The 17,871-nt window shown below is 47.0% G+C and overlaps 1 protein-coding gene across 1 annotated transcript in view; it reads right to left on the reverse strand.

Annotated features, from left to right (window-relative positions):
* The window catches only part of FOXO1 (forkhead box O1), a 61,484-nt gene extending 44,217 nt beyond the window's left edge, over positions 1-17,267 (reverse strand). Inside the window, exon 1 of the mRNA XM_086481913.1 lies at positions 16,641-17,267. Coding sequence (XP_086338039.1) covers positions 16,641-17,252 — 612 coding nt within the window. The 5' untranslated portion in view covers positions 17,253-17,267. The remainder of the gene's footprint in view (positions 1-16,640) is intronic.
* Positions 17,268-17,871: the final 604 nt, after the last annotated feature.

Consider the following 17,871-nt stretch of genomic DNA (forward strand, 5'->3'; position numbering starts at 1 on the left):
GTCAAATCTTAAATGGTAAGCGAGACTGACTTTTCTTACTGGTGCTATCTCTGTGAGCTTTAATGCAAGATTTACATGGCAGAGGAAAAAAGGTGTTAACAGGGCGAGGGAATATACAGGCCAGTACAGATGTTTTGCTACTCTATTTCTATTCCTCATGTAATAAAATTCAGTGTAATGGTACTTTAACAAATCAGCAGCGCAAGCAATAAACCTGATAAGAAGTTTCTGACAATAAAAGCATATTCTGCCCTCTGATTTTTTTTTTCCTTAAATTTGGAAGGAAGTTTCACATTTCAATACAATTCAGACCATGTTAAAGACATTTCTAGGAAAAGGCATGTTTCCTACAGCAAAGCTCATTTAACAGTCACTTAGCAGCAACAAACTCAAAGCCTTGGTTGGCAATTTCAATTTCTCCTCTGCATGATTCATTTATCCTTGGGATAGGCCTGAGCAAGGGATTCTCCCAGCGAAAGACAGACTAATCAAATTATTTCAAGTCAGTCAGGTATTCACTTTATGCCATCCGGCCCCTATGGCAAAATCTCTTGTAGTAGCAGATCTCCCAACGTTAAAAGAAAAAAAAATGTTCACAAGCTAAACACTGGCTTAATCAGAGCCAAGAGGCAAAGCTCCTACAGTCAGAAAGACACAAATGTTATCACTGTCTCATTCTCATTCCTAATCTTTCACGCCGTGTTGGAAAGTGGCTTATGCACATACATATGCACCCCATTTCAGACACAGACTTGACAGACCACAAAATTACCCCCATGTGCAAGGCAGCATTGCCACATTGCGTCCCAGTGGCTGGCATGGAAAGGACAGATTCTTGCAAGATGCTGAAAGATCCCAGCACAGTGGCCAGGACTGAGCAACAAATCTGGAAAGGCTTGAGGCTTTTCGCCCCTCTTTCTAAGCAGACGGGCCATCCACGTGTATCTAAACATACAGTCCAGAAGAGCAAAATTCTCCATTCCAGTTTCCTTGACCTCCAACGAGGAAGGGAGACAGGACTCAAGTCAGTCACCTCAAAAGTTTACAGAGGGCAGCACAGCAAAGTCCCCCATCATGCCCACGTCCCCAGCCTTGGGTGCTGCCATTGCACAGGGACACCAACGGCTGGGCCACCGCAGGGATGCTGCCCCAAGAGCTGGCTCGCAAAAACAAAACGCTGCCCTGGACCACACCTGCAAATTCAGCTGGTGTGTTTCTAACCCTGTTGTTTCCAAACTGCTCCAGTTGTTCTGCTGAACTTCCACCTCAGAAGAAGTCTCCAGAGCCACGGCACTGCCCTGGGTCCCAGATGGGCTCATGTAAGACCGTGGCGTGAGTTGTACTTTATGCATATGTTGTTTGCCGCTACTCTTACACAACATGCCTAGCTAAAGACAGCTAACCCGGTAAGCGATTTTTGGTGTAAATATTTCTTACCTCTGTCTTAACCTGGATCGTAACTTGGTAATTAAGACGTTTGGTGCACTTCTGATTTAGCCTGGTTTCCAAAGGACAGGCTGCTGAAGCATCAGTTCATCTGATGGGCATCTGCACTGCATGGCACAGCAGTGGGCTGATGGTGAAAAAAAACAGCAAATACCAGCTCTTGCCCCAGGAGTAGATAGGAAACATGAGGAAAAGATCAAGCAATGATGCCAATAACTACGGTGGGTTATTCTCTTCCTCTCCTCCCACTGAACTCTCTGAGCTCCAACGGCTTCCATCTCTCTCTCCCTTACGAAAGCCACTCAACCCTCCACCTCCTCTGGTGCCCCTTCTCTACACCTGCCAAAGGTGCTCTTGCTCTTATCATCTTTGAAAATGAGAATATTTCTTCTCGGCTATATAGTTTTGAAGTTGACAGATTTTACTTCACACATGAAGAATGTCCTGCACACCTGAAAGCTTGCCAGCCTTTCCCCCACAGTACCCTTAGCTCTAAGAAAAGGCACTGCCTCCTTTAAGAGCATCATGACGCCACCAGCACCACCGCTATTTCCTACATTCTCAAATCCAATGCAGAGGGCAGTCACATGCTCCTGTTTATACATCCCATAATACAAGGCCCCTATTTATCAATAAATGCCTTGAGGTGCAGAGCAAAGCCAAAGCTAATAAAAATCTGCTAGGATTATCTGCTGGTGTTTCACATCAGCAACAGCAGTGGCCAGGGAAAAGTGAAGGGAAATGAGGATGCAGCAGAGAGAGTCCCAAGAGCAAAGAACAAAAGGAAGGGGCTGCTACAGGTATTTGAAGAGCTGGGGAATGAAGAGGGAGGAGAGGGCAACAGAAGTAGAGGCTCAACTTTTTTTTTTCCTTTTCTTTTCTTTTTTTTTTTTTAACTCTAATCCAAGGCATTAAAGAATGACTTAAAAATATACAGACAAACAGACAAATGCTATGTTTTGCTCAGAAAATAACTAACCGCTGGAACCCATGGCTGCAGGATAACTACTGGAAAATAACTTGCAGTGATTAAAAAGGGATTAAATGGGTTTTATAAACAACAGTATCTGTTGTTAAACATGCTAAAATAAAATTACAAGAGTTAATAACCCATTTGCTTCAGGGCATAAACTAATCCTCATCTAAGGGTAGCAGAGATCTGCCTGCATGTCAGCTCAATATCTGGTGCAACAATTCCTCTCCATAGGCAAGCAATCTTTGCTTTTAATTCCTGGCATTTAAAAATTGTCTTTCTTGGCTGAAAAAGAGAGCACGCTATTGTTCAGGCCTTCAACTGACCTCACGTAATTAATTCTGGAGTTTACCAGATATATCATTCCCTTGAGGGGCAGGGGTGAAATACATGAAAAGGGAGGAAAACAGTTTAATTGCATCGCTCTTCAATATTCTGCTCTTAATTTCTTCAAATACAGTTTGTCAGGGCACTAAAACCAAGTACATGAGATAAAATTCTTGTAAAAAGCTTAAAGACATGAACAAAGCACAAAATCTGCTAGTATTTTTCAGTGCAACAGTTCACCAGCCAAAACAGTTTATGAGAAAATTAGATCTTTAGGACAGGCATCAAGGGAAGATTTTTAATATATTAGAACGGAAGAATTTATTCTGCCTGGTAATAATTAAAACATTATCTAATATCATAGCCTGTTCTCAAAGATGGGATAGGATTGAAGTACAAACTCCTTGAGATTATGATTCCAGCCCTCTCCAAACCCAAATCCAAACCCATGAACCTTACTAACTGATTGGCTAGTCTTCCAAATAACTGCTCCTGGACAAAACACGAGATGGGACACAACACGTCCAATGCTCCACTGTGGTTAAGAATTTTCAGTTTCAAATGCCAGCTTGCTCTTTCCCACAGGTAAGACAGCTGTGTGCTGGGGATGCTCCTCTCCTGGCTCAGGAGAGCTCCTGGAAGAATAAGTCATGAACATCAGCCCTACAGACCTCATTCCACAAGTGCCCTTTCCTTCTACACTGCTAGGCTACCTGTTCCCATTTCATTTGTCTATATTTTTATTATTATTATTTATTATTTTTAGAGGGGTGCAAATTACAGCTGGCTCAGTTTGGCAGTCCCAAAGGTCAACATTTGAACTGTGTTTTCAAAAAAGGACTTTGCAATGGTCCACTTCAACTCATTAGCAGGCCAGATCAAGCATGCCCTGTGCCTGCGAGTCTCTGCAAAGTTTGGCACTGATCACTCAACAGAACAATATCAGTGCTGGATCTTCGTGTTAAACTGATAACCAAAGCAAGAAATAGAAAATGCCTGCTAGGAAAAAATAAAAAGTTCTGAAACTAGTTTTATGGTGAATGCAAACATACTGTTCAAACCGCTGTATGTATATATTCCCTCTCCTCCCCTACTGCTGAAACAGCAAAGCATGCATGGCAGATGGCATGATTCATCTGAAAATTACTCTAGCAGCACTCCATTAGCCTCTAAGGAGTAAAGTAGGATAAAAATATTCTGAATGTTAACTTAAACAAGGCAATTGTCATGAGGAGTCGTCAGGTCAGTCTATTTGCTTAGTTTGCAGAATTTTTCTTTCAATCAGCAATAAGCATTATGTATGAAGATACCATCATTTATTTGTTCTACCTATCAGGATTTATTACAGAAGCAAGAAGGGAAGCAACTGAGGGACAAAAAGGTTTATTTTCCCACAATTAAGTTAAAAAGTAGCCCCCAAAGTCAGACTAAGAGCCCCAGCACATCACATTAACGACGGCACCAGCCACTTCTGGCAAGATGGGATAGATTCAGTTTCCAAAGACTGCACATCTTAGCTGGGAGAACAACTTCCCATAGGCCCAGCAGCTGAGTGTAAATCTGCTCCATTGAAGATACATAAGGGACCTCAGGAAGTCTATCCCCAGCCCAAGGCATCAGCAATTATGCCCAAGACATTTGCAAGCAGCTGCTTAGTAATAACACGCACCGAGGGAGCCACCTCCAGCCCCAGCTCACTCACAGGTCCATAGAGGACACAGGTAGCCAGCAGACACCCCCGAGGAGGTGAGTGAACACCGTGAGGGGCATCACATCTCTGCTCAGCTGCGGTCCTGCTGTGAGCTCCCAGGGCAGCACTACCCACCAGCCCATGTGACACACAAGGGTACCTTGCCATGGAAATGACAAAACAAACGCCTGCGTCACATTCAGCGTCAAGGCAGCCTTACCAATCAGCCTGGCCCAAAAATGCAGTTAGAGCACCATGCCATCAGTCCTGCTCCTTCACACAAAAGACAGGAGTCAGTGGGGCTGCATGTCTTCTTCCAGAGAAATTAAAAACCATAGGAAGTAAGGAATTGGTTTCCCAGATGCAAGGAACGCTGAGCACTCACTTATGGACCTGTTGGACTAGCATACAGTGCCTCCAACTGAAACTCCATCATTCATTTGGAAAAGGAAACAAAATACACACTTAGATGGTTCAGATTATGCTGACAATACAAAAACTCATTACAGTACAGGACACTGCCCCAGGACTGACTACTGTAACATTAATTGCCTGGACTCTGGGCCCCAAGCTAAAAAACTCCTTCCCAAATAAACAGTCCATAAGAACCCATTTATTTTTTTGTTCCATCAACAATAATCCTCAGTCAACAGAAGCTGCATATTTGGTGTGCTTTAATACGCAGGTTAACCAACCAGGGGCTGAAGCCAGTAACGCAGTTGCCCTCATCTTCGGGGAGAAGGTGGTGAAACTGTGCTTAATGTCATCTCTTCAAAAAGGCATTTTCTACACATGTATACGCTACCACGTCAGCCTTGTTGCATAACTGGGTTGTGCAATCATTGCAAATTCATTTACATCTTCATTTTTGCTCTAGAAGGGGGAAGGAGGGATCACTGTCAAAGGACGGGGTGGAGTTTGCAGAACTGGTCTCCAGCCACAGGAGGATGGTCTGAAGAGGGGTCGGAGGCAGCGGGAGGGCACCAGGACTCCTTCACTAATGCCACTACCTCTCACCCACAGCAGACGTTTGGAGCAAAGCTTTAGTTAAAAACCTCAAAGCAAACAATGACTTCATAGCATCAGGCAATGACTAGCGTTGGCTTGGACTGCAAGCAGAGAAGATTATGGTTTCTCCTTTTAATACTTATTACTATGTCATTGCCACAGAACTGTAAAGGAGAAATAGGCAAGAGTGCAGTATCAGGTTTTCATAGACTGAACAAACTGGATTATTCAAGAGTGACTCAAGTTTCCTAACAAGCACGGAAAAGTCTGCATTAAGATAGCATCTCTTTATTTTCCCAAAACCAATTGCAACAGCCTGCATTTTAAAATACTGCTTTAAAATCCAATCCTCGTTTTTATTTCAAAAAGGCATTTACTGGATTTACTACACTTGTGGATAAGAGCGCAACTCACCAATGGCACCGGGGACCAGACCCTAGACCAACATCAATACTCCACTGGCTAGAATATACGCTCACACATTAGGAGAGACGCTTAGCTCTCACAACAAAGGCAAACCCTCAGCCATAAAGATCTGACACCGTAGTTTTACTCAGAGGCAGTGTATATTCATCAAGGAAGAAGGGGAAGGGCAAAAAAAATTAATCCCCCAACTTGAGCTGAAAGAGAAAGCTCCTGGTTCAGCCCCCTCCATCCCTCTCCAAGGTTTCCAAACATTGTGTCACCTGCATTCTTAAAACACTGAAGTGCCTTCCAGCTCTGCCTTAATGCCGTCATAAGGATGGCAGGGACGAGATACCATAACAACTACAAAAAAGTGAAGCTGCTCCTGAGTTAAACATGCAGACACACTCTGGGTTTTTGCATTTAAAAAAATAATCACACTTTTTTTAGTATTGCTTCCTTCACTATAGATTTCTAGATATTAATCAAGACCTAAATATATCTAGCTAGATAAAAATATGTAGTGCATTTTATGTTTGAATTATATAACACAATTTGATCAGATCACACGTGAGGCTGTATCCTCACCCTGAATTTCAAATAGCTGCTGGTTTGAGCTGCAGATCCGTCAGCTGAGAAGAGCTCAGCTCAAAGAGGCAAGGCTGAAGTAGGACAAGCGTAGCAGCAGCAACAGACAAACAGCAACTGCAAATACCTGAGCCAGATCTGGCTCTGGCAACTTAACCTCCCTTAACACCACCACAAAGCTCATTTAAAAAAAAATAAAAAATTAGTAGTAATACTAATGAATCTAATCAATAAACATTTATCTTGGAACAACACTTCCATCATGAATCTTTCACTTTAGCACAAGCATTGCTTTCCTCACCTAAACCCACAGAGACACGGAAACACCTTACTGAGGAATAAAGGCAGCAGCACGGTATCCTCCAGAGAGGGCAAGGGATGTACCTTAACTGCTTTAAGTAGCAAGGAACCTATATGGTAAATCGCTACAAATTTCTCCCTGTAACCAGTAACAGCAAATGTGATTCCTTTCCCTGAGCTCCCCCTCAGTAAACCAGGTAACCATGAACGGGCTGAGGGACAGCAGCATTTCAGCAGGACCCCGCCAGCGGGCTCAGCTCCCACTCAGAGAAGCTGCACAGCAGCACCGGCGCAGAAGCCAGGCTCCAGGCTTTCCCAAAAAGCCTTCTGCTCACACCTTCCCACCTCTTCACACATTCCAACGCTTGCACCTGAGAGGACTGCTGCTAAGGGCAGCTGGAAGCAGCCCTCCGAGCCGGCCCCGCAGTGCTCTGGTGCTGGAGCCTCACAGGGCAGTGCTGCAGGGGAAGGGGGCGAAGGGGGAAAGGAAAGAAGAGAGCGACTAACCAAACAGTTACAAATTACACCTGCTAATTACGCATTTCCAGAGGGGAGACAACAGCAGGAATAAGCCCTCTTCCCTCAGCGCGCCACCAGGATGCCTTCAGAGCCAGGTTTTCTGGGAGAATGGGTTGTGGGGGTTGCAAATAATTACATTCAATTTGAAGGTTCACACTTGAAGAGAATATTTTTGGAAAGAGAAATCAACACGTTAACAGTGAGCAGGAGCACAGAGCACATAATCCTCTCACATCCTGACAGGGGAGAACTGCGGAGGCCTGCTATGAAGCATCTCTGAATAACAGCATCTTCATTTTTTGAATATCTAATTAGGAGTTTCTATATATTGCTAAGCATCACTATAGGATATAATTTAGTTGGCAAACACTAAAGATCTCTCAGTCTGTAAGTATGCTTTTGGCAATCAAAATTTAAATCTGGATATAAATCCAAGATATTTATGAGATATGTATGGCACGGGTACTTTTTTATTGTTATTATTATTATTACATTCATATTAGCAGAATCACTCAAATCAGTTTTAAGTAAATGCAAGCTACAAGCAAACTAGCCTCCATCACCACCACAAGAGTATATTTTTGGACTATTAGTATCCTTATTCCTGTTAGCAGCTTCAAATATATTTAACATATATTACAGGGCAGCAGACAAAGTGAAACAAGTTTAGTCTAAATCTAAGAAAGCTATAGATGCTAGAACTTAGCACCAACTCAGACTTGAAACTCACATATGCCTAAAAAACATTTGCAATGGCATTCATTCCCACTGTGGGAACTGAAAGGCAGTTTCATATAACACAACGGGCAACAAATCCATTCCTTTAATTTCAGTCGCCAAATTTTAATTAATTTCCATCCAGGCAAACATTAAGCATTTCTGCTGATCTTGCAGGATGTAAGCTCATTTGCACAATAAATGCGGTCTAACAAGTCACCACATTTATAGCATGTTGCTTCAGTCTTATCTAACTGCGTAGTTTGAAAAGTCAGTGATGGGTAAGTGAAACTCCACCCACGTCACAGTTTCTGGAGCTAAGCATAAGAAAACTGAAAAAGTTGCTACCTTCTCATTGCAAGCAAGACTGCCAACAGTATTTTGACAATTATAGTCCATATTCCAAACTATGTGTATAGCCCTTATTCAGGAAGGGAAAAAAAGCACACACTTTGCACTTTGATTTTTCTCCTATAAAATGAATGTCCATATTCCAATGCTCCAGACATTGCCTTCCCGAAAAAAAAGCAAAGTCAAAGACCCTCTACTGCCCACTCATGGTAACCGCCAAAAAGAAAAAAAAAAGAAAAAAAAAAGGAAAACAAATAAAACTTGAATTAAATGGTATAAATGTAAATAGGTCAACATATAAACAAAACAGCCACAAGTTCTGCCTATGCCAGGAGGCACATATCTCTGCAGTATTAAATCAGAGACCATGAGCAAGAACAGGGATTCCCCAGAAGGTGGATCTGCCAGCAGAAAGGGCAACAGGGCAGCCAAGGACTCAGCCTGCACCTAGTGGCTGCTACCCATGGCCAGCTGTAGCCCGGAGATTTAAGAACAGCTCCAGGTGAACAGCAGCGGTGTAGGGCCCTCCCAGATACAGCACTTTCACTGACTTGCTGCCCTCCTCCACTCCAACACCAACAGCAGAGCAAGAGAGTGGTGCCCCGGCTGCTCAGGTACCGAGCTGCAGGTCAGCCTCACCAGCAAGCGGCTGCCCTCTGCACCTCCTGTCTTGATGAACCTTCAACTTTCCCCAAAACTACAGTTTCCATGGAGAGCACAAAGGCTGCTTACATGTGTAACTCCTTCATGTATGCACACCGCTCATCTCATTAAAAACAGGTTTTAATTTCCTGATTTCTGCGCACGATGAAAATGTCTTTCTGGTACTAATGACATTGGGGGCAGGGGGAGGGTGTCTCTGACATTTTTAGAAGGAGACGCCAACACCCAAGAAGCAGAGAGCAGCCCACTTCACCCTTTCACATCCTGACGCAGAAGAAGCACGGAGGACCGGCATCAAGTGGCCTTTGAACAATAGATATTTAAAAAAAAAAATGAAGATACTAATTAAAGAAGAGCTGTTACATATTACAAAGCATAGCTAGGAGATATAATTCAGTTGGCAAATACTATAGGTTAGGGGCACCTCTGCTTGCAAGCCCTCTTTTGGCAATCAATCCAAATTTAAATCTGAATATGTACTATTTTAGAGACCATGTCCCACACATATATGGTACATTCTCTCAAGTACGCACATGCCAGGCCCCAGAACTTACACACCCCTTGGATATATGCAACAAAAACAGACCTGACGAAACGAAAAAGGAGCCCCACAGGCTCACACCAACATGAGGCTGGGCTGCAGCTAACAGACCAGCAAAACACTCAAGGAAACACGGGCTGCTTAGAAATGCAATAGCAGCCATCCCTGGCACGCTGGCTTGAAGCGGCAACGGGACTGAATGCACTTCCAGCTGCGTGGATTCCTAGCATTCCCAAAAATTAGGTTTCTAAGGCTAGAACAAGAGAAGACTTGTACCTTTAAGTTTAATTAACTCTAGAATAAGACGTATTTTCAAATAGAACTATAACATCATTGATACTGTGCAGTGATGCAAGATGCCTTTAACAACAGTAAGTTGTCTGAGCAAATCGAGTGCTGCCCTCCGCTCCTCCAGCAAATTTCTATTCTCTGATGCAGCAGCTGTCAGAGTCCCAGGAGGTTTTCAGTGACTACATTTTTAAACCTAGACACTTCTGGCCCCACATATCACAAAGCAAAGCACTCCTAAACCTTTACCATTTTCTGCAGAAGTGCTTCAAAACTAAATACATTTGCATCCTGAGGTACCCACTATCGAAATCTAGCACAAGCATGAGGCCTAATGAAGTTCTTAGCAGATAATCATCAATCCAGCAAAAGCAGCTGACTTTGTTCTTTTTATTCCTCCACCTCCTCTGTTAGGAATGGAGACCTACCAAGAAACTTCATGATACAGCTGCTGCACTGCTAACTTAAGACACCTGCATATCACTAACTACCGTACAGGAATGAAGCACTTTTTTTGATGAACACATGTGAATAACATTTGCTAAGTATATTTAGAAATAATACTTAAATGTGAATAGCACTTGTCCTCAGAGATGAATTTAATTCATGCTGAAGCTCTCTATGGAGCAGCAGAGATGTTGTTCTTCAAAATACGACTCTTAGCACTGCACTTCATTTCTGAAGTACAGCCTGCCATCACAAAGAGCAGTGTTTCCCCAATATTTAAAACCCATTTTGGCAGCCAGACTTACAAACAAAATGCTACAAAATTCATTGGTATGCACTACCCTATGCTTAACTATGACTAGCTGCAGTCAGCATCAGTGAATTTGAAGTTCCTTCTTCATAGGAGGTGACAATAAAGTAAATATATCTATCTTTTATGTATTTCTGAAAGAGGAAAAGAATAAACTATTCACCAGGTATCTTCACTATGTCTTACTTCAGTATTCCTTACTAAACATTATAAAATCATTCCATTAGAAATCCTTATTTCATACATGAACATTCTCCCAAAACAGAAGGGGGCTGAAGGTTGAGCCTCTGTAGCCACAGCCCTACATATTTCACAAATCTGTGGCTGAAAAACATATCAGCATTTTTGTTCCAAAAGCCAAGCACTCACTTTACAAAACATTCACCAGTTGTGAAAACAGAGGAGCATATATTTAGGTAGTATTATGCTTTAGAAACTGAAAAGAGTCTGAACAGGCATCTCAAGAGTACATCATTTCTGGAGTGTTATAAAAAACCTAAAACACAAAAAATATTGCCTATTTTATTGTTGATCATTGTATTATTAAAAAACCCCTCACATACCTTACCTAAACATCTTTATCCCCTTCTACCACACTGCTTCCCCTTTCCATCCCAGGCAGCAAAAGCCTCAGTTCCCTAAGCCACCAACTTCACTGACAACCTGTGAAACCACATAAGCAACAAAAAAATAATGATAGGAAGGAAGCAGCTGAGCACGTCGTAAGGAATATGGTAGCAAAGAGAGCAGTTACCTCGTTTTCACATTGAAGATCTTTAAAGTCAGGCACCTGAGGAAAATTTAATTCATTATGCCAGTATACAAAGCCACTCAGGCATTTTGTTTTGGTGCTTAATCTTACCTATAATCATACAAGTAACTGAACAGCCATAGAGAAAATGGGCAAAGAAAATGAAGAGTATTTCCAACACATACTCCGGGGCCCTGATGGGAAGCTCAAAACCACCGATGAATGCTGGGACACATCGCACCAGACAGCACAAGCCGCTGGCAGCAGGCACGTCTTGAGCAGCCCGGCTGGTGAGAGGCGGCTTGACCCCTCCCGGCCACAACCTGCCTGCGGGAAGGGAAGCTCACACACCACCCCAAAAACAGGGCAGCAACATACAGGTTTGAGGTCAGAATGGGCTTTTTCCTTCAAGCAAGGGCTGAGGTCAAAAGGGCAAATACAAAAGGAGAAATAAAATTAAGTTTAAAAGGAACAAACAATCAAGGGCCAGCACCACACTAACAGCTTTGCCATAAGTTATTCGGGCGCAGGCGAGGAGCGCACCATGCACCTGCAAAGATTAAGCTGAACCTTCATACCCAAAACTAAGCGAAATGCAAGCCGGTGACTCACAGACAGACAGACAACGAAGGCTGCTACGACGGGACTTTTTAGTGGCAGTGAGCAGGTATGCGAGCCACTAAATGGTAAAACTCACAACGGGGTGGGCAGAGGCTGGAACTGGTCTGGCCATTTCTCTGAGTGTGCTCCAGCTGAGATCAGGCATCACGGGAGAGCAGATGCAACTACAGCTTCCAGCAACTGAGGCTATTACCAGTGCCACGTGCAAAAAGATACAACTGTAATTGCATTTAACTTGGCAAAATCCAAAAATAGAAAACCAAACATAAATATTTATATATGCACATGCATGTGTGTGCGCTGTACATATGAATAATGCAATGCATGATGCTAGGGGGTCCACAAATCACCTAGGGAAGTATCTACAGGGATGGACAGAGGTAAATGCCTACAGGTATGTAACCAGCATTGAGGGAATACACAGCAATTCTTCAAGGCAATCTTCAATCATGATATTTCTACACAGAAAAAGAAATGTGTGAAAAACCTCACAGAGACGTATTCATTTCCCTTTTAATAAATTATATAAATTTCCGCCATTTAAATTGTTCACTGATCCAGAATCAAAAGCTTTGGACAATTTCTGTGAAGATTATTCTTGATTTCTCAAAGTCTTTCAAACCCCTCATGTGGCTTTCAAATCAAATACACCACAACCCAGAATTGATTTTGCACAGAGACTGATTCACTACAGAATAGAGTCGTGACCACAGAGTATTCCTCTGGTAAGGCCACCCAAAACATTTGTCCCATGTCTGTTTTGTCTTCAAGCTTTCAGGTTCACATCCATTCATCCTTCTCCTGCTAGATATCATCTGTTCCCATTCCTTCTGCAACGGCAACAAATAAATTTAGGTGATCAAGTTCCCTTGGGACTAGAAGTTGAGGAGGTGTAAATACCCATGGGACCTTAACACCTGCCACCATGAAAAAGAAACAACACATCCACCTCGAGATGAGTGCCATCAAAACTCTGTGTTTTCTGTTTGAGAAAAATTACAGGTTTTGATTTGAACCCATTTTCAAAATCAGGCTAAAAGTATGAGACCATTCAAGGAAGCTTAACTGTGATAGCTCCTTCATGATAAATCACAACCATCTTGCCATAAAGAATAAACATCATGAAATGTGCACATCACAGAGATGTTTTATATTTTATATATGATAATTAGCAAAAAGCTATCAGATTTGAGTAAAGGAAGAGTTATCTACAGCTGCAGTGAAGTTCTTCAAGGACTACAGACTGTCTAAAGCCCTACGTCTCCCACAAGCACAGGTAAAGGAAAACATTGCTTTCACTTGACTACTACTAGGAGGAAAGTTTCGTTCTTCCATGCAACTTTCACAACAATTTCTTTGTTATCTCTGAAACAGATCTTGTTCTTGCTTCAGCTTTCTCTGAGCAACGCCGGCTGCTGTCGGCACTCGTTCACAATCAACAATACAGCAGGTCTGGCAGAGGACATCTCAAGTGCTTCGTTCAAGGTAGCTGCTGCACGGGGGGTCATGCGGGCTTTGCTCCCCTAGACTTCAACGGGGGCATTGTTCATAAAGCAGAGTTTGTGCTAAGAAAGTCTGGAATAAACTACTCAGTGCATATAACAGAGAACAATTTTACTTACTTTAATAAGGTACTACTGATAATTTTATGTTAATACCTTTGACTTCTACCCTTATTTAAAAAGCCATTTCTATTTGAATGTTTTTATTTGGAAGAACATGGATGCTATTTTAAGCTCCTAACAGATAATGTTGACACTGTTGAACTTCTTTATCCAGTGAGAAATGAAAAGGCAGCTCAGCATCAGATATTAAATCAGGGCAGTACATATTCACAAGCATTGGAGCAGTTAGCCCTCATCTTCTGGGTGAAAAACACAGCCTTGCCACTAAGCAGAAAGTGCACATTCTTTTTAAGTTCTTGTGTATTTCATAGATTTTGTGCATAATTTGAAAGGTGCCTTGTTGCACTTACAAACATGCCAACTCCCAACAAGGTGAAGTGTCTTAAAGCTTTATTAAAGGGGGTGAGGGGAACCCACCCTCTCTTTCTCAGACTGCAAAACACCTGCACACGATGCAGTCCTTGCCCTAAGTCGGTGCCAGGCTCTAACGCAAACCTGTGCTCCCTCTGTCAGCAGAAAAGTCCGCTGCTAATCTGTGCTCATCGCTGGAGCGATGCTCCTCCTCTGCCGGGGCCCTCGGCTGACTCAGGCTTCGCTCCCAGCCCTGCACCCGCACCTACGGCAGGTCCCCAGCCCCCAGAGCACGAACAAACCAACAGCTCCCGAATTGGAAAATAAAAATAATCCTTACTCAAGCTGAGCCCTGGATAAACAGTGATAAATGAGGCAAACGGGCTGCACGCCTCAACCAGATCAGTTATAGCATTGACACCCAGTGGCTGCCAGTGACTAAACCCAAAAAGGTGTTTAAGAAACATTGCATTTATCTAGCTAAAGTGGTAAAACCTGCAAGCATGTAAGTTACTGAGCAGCCTGGCAGTGACACAGCCAAGGGAAGGGATTAGGGCAACATGTGTCCAACACAGAACACAGTAACTACTTAATTATGGTAGGAGAGTGCCTGTGAAATTTACCCGCTAGCAGTGGCAGGGTACCTACTGCACACTACCAGAGGGTACCACAGCCAAAAAAACACTCCGGTGACAGCTCTCCCTGTCCTACTGGAGGTATGCGGGCATAGGAAGAGCTCACTCTGTCAGCAAGAGGAGTGCAAGACTTCTTATTTGCTGAAGCACCACAGGAAGAGCAACAATAAAATAGGAAGCACCTAATAAGTTACACAGTTTGCAGAGTTTATTTGCATGCTTGAATTTGGGAGTTCTTTGCTTTGATTTTATTCCGGCTTGTTTGGTTTTCAGTTCTCTTCTACTCATTCTGAAATTGATGTATCTTGCTTTTTTTCAAGGAGACTGAAATATGACTGGAAAAAACCCCAGCATTTTCAAGTGACAAGTTACCTTATTTAAAAGTTGTCAGCTATCAATCATTTCATGAAAGATGTCTTCAGACAATTATCCTGTAAATTTTTTAGTCAAACACATCGATAGAAACTAACAAATTACTTCTAAAAGCTTTAAAAGCCTTCAGCTAAAAATGAGTTTAAGATTAATCTGCATTTCCTTAGCACGATGTTGCTTACCTCTAAAAAAAAAATTAATTTACAAAAATCTGATGTAAGAAACATTCCTAGCTGTGCAATTAAAAATACATAATGTAGGATCTGAGTCGGCACTTTTAAAAAAAAAAAAAGTCAAATAATACAGATACTAGAAAGTGAAGCAAAGAGTTGGCTGGCCCCAACTGGACCGAAGTCCCAAACACACCGGGACACACCGATAACCGCACTAGGTGCGTGCACCTCACACATTTATTGCCATCGCTCAACCCCTCGCAGGGCGGAGGAGGCTCTGCCTTTATGCAGAGGGCTGAAGCTTATTCTGACAACGCTCTCACGCCAGCAGTGCCACGGAACTATTCACTCTGCCTCGGCCACGAGCAGGGCACCGGTGGGTGACACTTGCTCAGCAGAGGCCTGGGAGGAAGAGGATTTATTCGCCGCAGCGAACAACCCACAGGGGTGCAGAGCTGGAGGGTACGACGGGCCTCGCTCAGCCACCACCACAGTGGGTGAGGGCCAGCGTGGCCACACAGCCGCACGCGAAGCCATACCAGGCTCAGGGCCATCTGCCTGGGAGGGCAGCCGGTGCCCACGGGTCCCCCCGGGACCTGGCGAGCGGGTTCCCCCAGGACCTGGCGGGGGGAGGCAGTGGTCCCACAGCTGGCCCTACGGCCACCACCGGCCGCTCGGCTCCAGCCTGCGCGCAAATCCCCACCGCCAACAGGTGACCGCTGCCAGCCTGCCACGGCTGCGGAGCCCGGGCTGCAGGAGGAAACTCCGTCCCACTATTTAACAGGAGAAAGACTTTCCCGCAACCCACGTTTAACAAAGCCATCAAGACAAATACAGCGGCTTACTCATTAAACACACGGTATTTTTGCAACCCTTGTCCTGCCTCCGCTCTTTCCCCATCCCTGTTTGCTTCTGCTCCCTCTCCGTCGCCCGACGGCAAACCCCGCCGCGCCGGGGCGGCTGCTGGCACGGCCACCCCCCCACCCCTACCCCCCCCGTCCCGCCCCCCGGGCAGCCGCAGGGGGACGCGGCGGTGCCTCCGCAGCACCCGACGGCCACCGCCACAACACGGGTGTTGAACCCCGGCCCCGGCCGCCCCGAGGGAGTGGGAGGCGGCGGCGCTCCCGCCGGGTTTGCCCGGGGACGGCGCCGTGACACGGCGTGAACTTTTGCTTTCGGCGGGGCAGGGCGGGGGCGCGGAGAGCGGGGGGGGGAGCGGCCCCGGCCCCTCCCGCGCTCCACCGAGGGCAGGGCAAAAACGCTTTTTTTTTTTTTTCCTTTAGGAAGGGTGAAAAAAGTAAAATTTTAAAGGGGGGGAGGGGGTGGAAAAAGCAAGCATGGACCCGGAGCGCTGCAAACTGCGCGGCGGCAGCGAGCAGCCCCGGGGGAGGGCAGCGCGCCCAGCCGCTTGCAGCGGTCGCGGCTCCCTGCCCGGGCGGCAGCGCGTGCAGGGCCGAGCACAGCGCCCGCAGCCCCGCGGCGGAGCCCCCCGGGACCCGCCAACCGACGGCGGGGGTTCCCCCACCACCCGCTCCTCACCTTCCAGCCGGCCGAGCTGTTGCTGTCACCCTTATCCTTGAAGTAAGGGACGCTCTTGACCATCCACTCGTAGATCTGGGAGAGGGTGAGCCGCTTCTCGGGGGAGCTCTCGATGGCCTTGGTGATGAGGTCCGCGTAGGACAGGTTGCCCCAGGCGTTGCGGCGCGACGAGCTGCTCTTGCGGGGCTGCCCGGCCACGGGGCCCGGCGAGAGACCGGCCACGGACGGCGGCACCGGCGGCACCGGCGGCGGTCCCGGCGGGTGGAGGCGGCAGCCGGCCTCGGGCGCCGGGAAGTCCCCGCAGCGGCAGGCGGCCGCCTCCGGGGGGGCGGCGGTGGGGGGCAGCGGCGCGAAGTCCTCGCTCTCCTCTAGCAGGCTGAGGTTGCTGATGAAGTCGGCGCTGAGCCCTCCTGAGGCGGCGGCCCCGGCCCCGGCCCCGGCCGCAGCCCCGGCCGCCCCCTCGGGCTGCCCGCCGCACGACGGCGCCGGGCTGGAGGTGGCCGAGCTGGGGGGGTTAAACTCCGGCCGCGGCAGGGGCCAGGTGCAGGAGCGGGGCCGCGGCAGCGGCTCGAAGTCGGGGTCGATGTCCACCAGCTGCGGTGCCTCGGCCATGGCGGGGCCGGGGCGGGAGCACGGCGGCAGCAGCGGCGGCGGCGGCAGCAGCAGCAGCAGCGGGGCGGCTGGGCTCAGCACTGCCGCCGCCCCCCCATGCAGGCTCCGGCCGCGGACCGGCGCGGCCCCGACGGCGCGACCGCCAACTCCCCTCACGGCTCCGGCTCCGGCCCCGCCGCCCTGCCCCTGCCCGGCTCCCTGCCCTCCGCGGCGGCAGCAACAGCAGCAGCAACCCGGCCGCCCGGCGCGCACCGACTGGAGCGACCGCCCCACGCGGGCCCGCCTCCAGCCTTCCTCCTCCTCCTCCTCCCGGCGGGGAGGGACGGCCCGCGCCGCGCCAATGGCAGCGCCGCGTCGCCCGCCCGCCTCCCGCCGCGGGGCCGGTTTGGCAGGAGGGTGCCGGTGCCCCCGTGCTGTTTCTGGGTGGTTTTTGTTTTCCAGCGGCGGAGGAAGGGGGGGGGGGGGGGGGGGGGGGAGAAGGGGCGGGTGGGCGGCCGTGCCCCCCGCAGCCCCGGGCTTGGCGCGGCGGAGGGGCTGCGCGGGCGGTGCCGGGGCTCCCTCGCCCCGCCGGGGAGCTGAGCGCCCGTCGGCCGCGGGGTGCGGAGGAAGTAGCTGCTCG

This window comes from Leptosomus discolor, chromosome 1, assembly GCF_034619465.1.
Source record: "Leptosomus discolor isolate bLepDis1 chromosome 1, bLepDis1.hap2, whole genome shotgun sequence".
NCBI lineage: Eukaryota > Metazoa > Chordata > Aves > Leptosomiformes > Leptosomidae > Leptosomus > Leptosomus discolor.